Below are 1110 nucleotides of genomic sequence, written 5' to 3'. Positions count from 1 at the left end.
CCTCTGTGAGCCCAATCTTCCTCTGCTGTTTCAGCTTTTTACACCATTACCATTGTAAAATCACCGTTCATGGCTTTTAGTGTGTTTTCTTTTCCCACCTCCTCTGTGATGACCCAATGTCACATCTCTCACACCAGCTTTTTCTTGTTCTGTTCACTGAATGATGCCTGCAAATGTGTTGATGGGCAACAGCAGAGACTTGGGCATGTATTTCACAAGTCCCACATCTTCTGTTTCGTGCAGGCTGAATTTCATCGTCCTTGTCTTTTGCAAGGAGTAGCTGGGCTCTAGACAAGGGGACACTTCCACGCTGCAAGAGCAGAAGAACACATTTACTGTACATGCAATCTTGCCCTTGAGGGCCCGGTCTGATCTGACTAAACATCAGGTCTCTCCACTGGCTGCTGAAGGAAGACTACTGTACTGAGATGTGCAGCTGCTTTTATGTTTTTTCAACTGATGTGTATTAGTGTTTGACCACAAAACCAATGTTCTTAGCCTGGCTCAGTTAGATTCTCAGAAGGTCACATTTTACATATGTTTCACATGGCTCATGGACCCTCTTATAATGGTCTTTCTTATAATAAAGTGCCCAAAACTGCACACCGTACTCGAGGTGGGGCTGCACCAGTGCAGTGTAGAGGGGGAAAATCCCATCCCTCAACCAGCCACCTATGCTGTGCTTGATGCACCCCAGGACACAGTCGGCCCTTTTTGCTACCAGGGCTCACTCTTGACTCATATTCAGCTTATCCCTGGATCACATTCTGTGGGACTGCTCTCCAGCCTCTCATCCCCCAGTTTGTACATATAACCAGGATTACCCCATCCCAGATGGAGAATCCAGCACTTGCTCTTCTTAAATTTCATACAGTTGGTGATTGCCCAGCAGTTTAGCCCATCCAGATCTCTCTGTAAGGCCTCTACCCTCAAGGGAGTCCACAGCTCCTCCTAGTTTAGTATCATCGATCTCAGTATCTAAGCTCTCTGTTTGTCCCTTGAGATACTTGTCCTTCAGCTGTCTTAATGACAACACCTTACTTAATATGGAAGAACCTTTTATTTTTCAGAGCCTTATCTGAAAACACAAACATAGGAGAGCACCACTCT

General features: G+C 45.8%; 1 protein-coding gene across 1 annotated transcript in view; it reads right to left on the bottom strand.

The window, feature by feature from the left end:
- Window positions 1-153: 153 nt before the first annotated feature.
- Window positions 154-1110, bottom strand: part of PIK3R6 (phosphoinositide-3-kinase, regulatory subunit 6) — a 20387-nt gene continuing 19430 nt past the window's right edge. The window contains exon 19 of the mRNA XM_010179522.1: window positions 154-310. Coding sequence (XP_010177824.1) covers window positions 154-310 — 157 coding nt within the window. The remainder of the gene's footprint in view (window positions 311-1110) is intronic.

Source organism: Mesitornis unicolor, unplaced genomic scaffold, assembly GCF_000695765.1.
Source record: "Mesitornis unicolor isolate BGI_N332 unplaced genomic scaffold, ASM69576v1 scaffold12862, whole genome shotgun sequence".
Classification (NCBI taxonomy): Eukaryota; Metazoa; Chordata; class Aves; order Mesitornithiformes; family Mesitornithidae; genus Mesitornis; species Mesitornis unicolor.
Note: the sequence above shows the minus strand (reverse complement) of the source record. Positions and strands in the feature narration are given on the sequence as shown.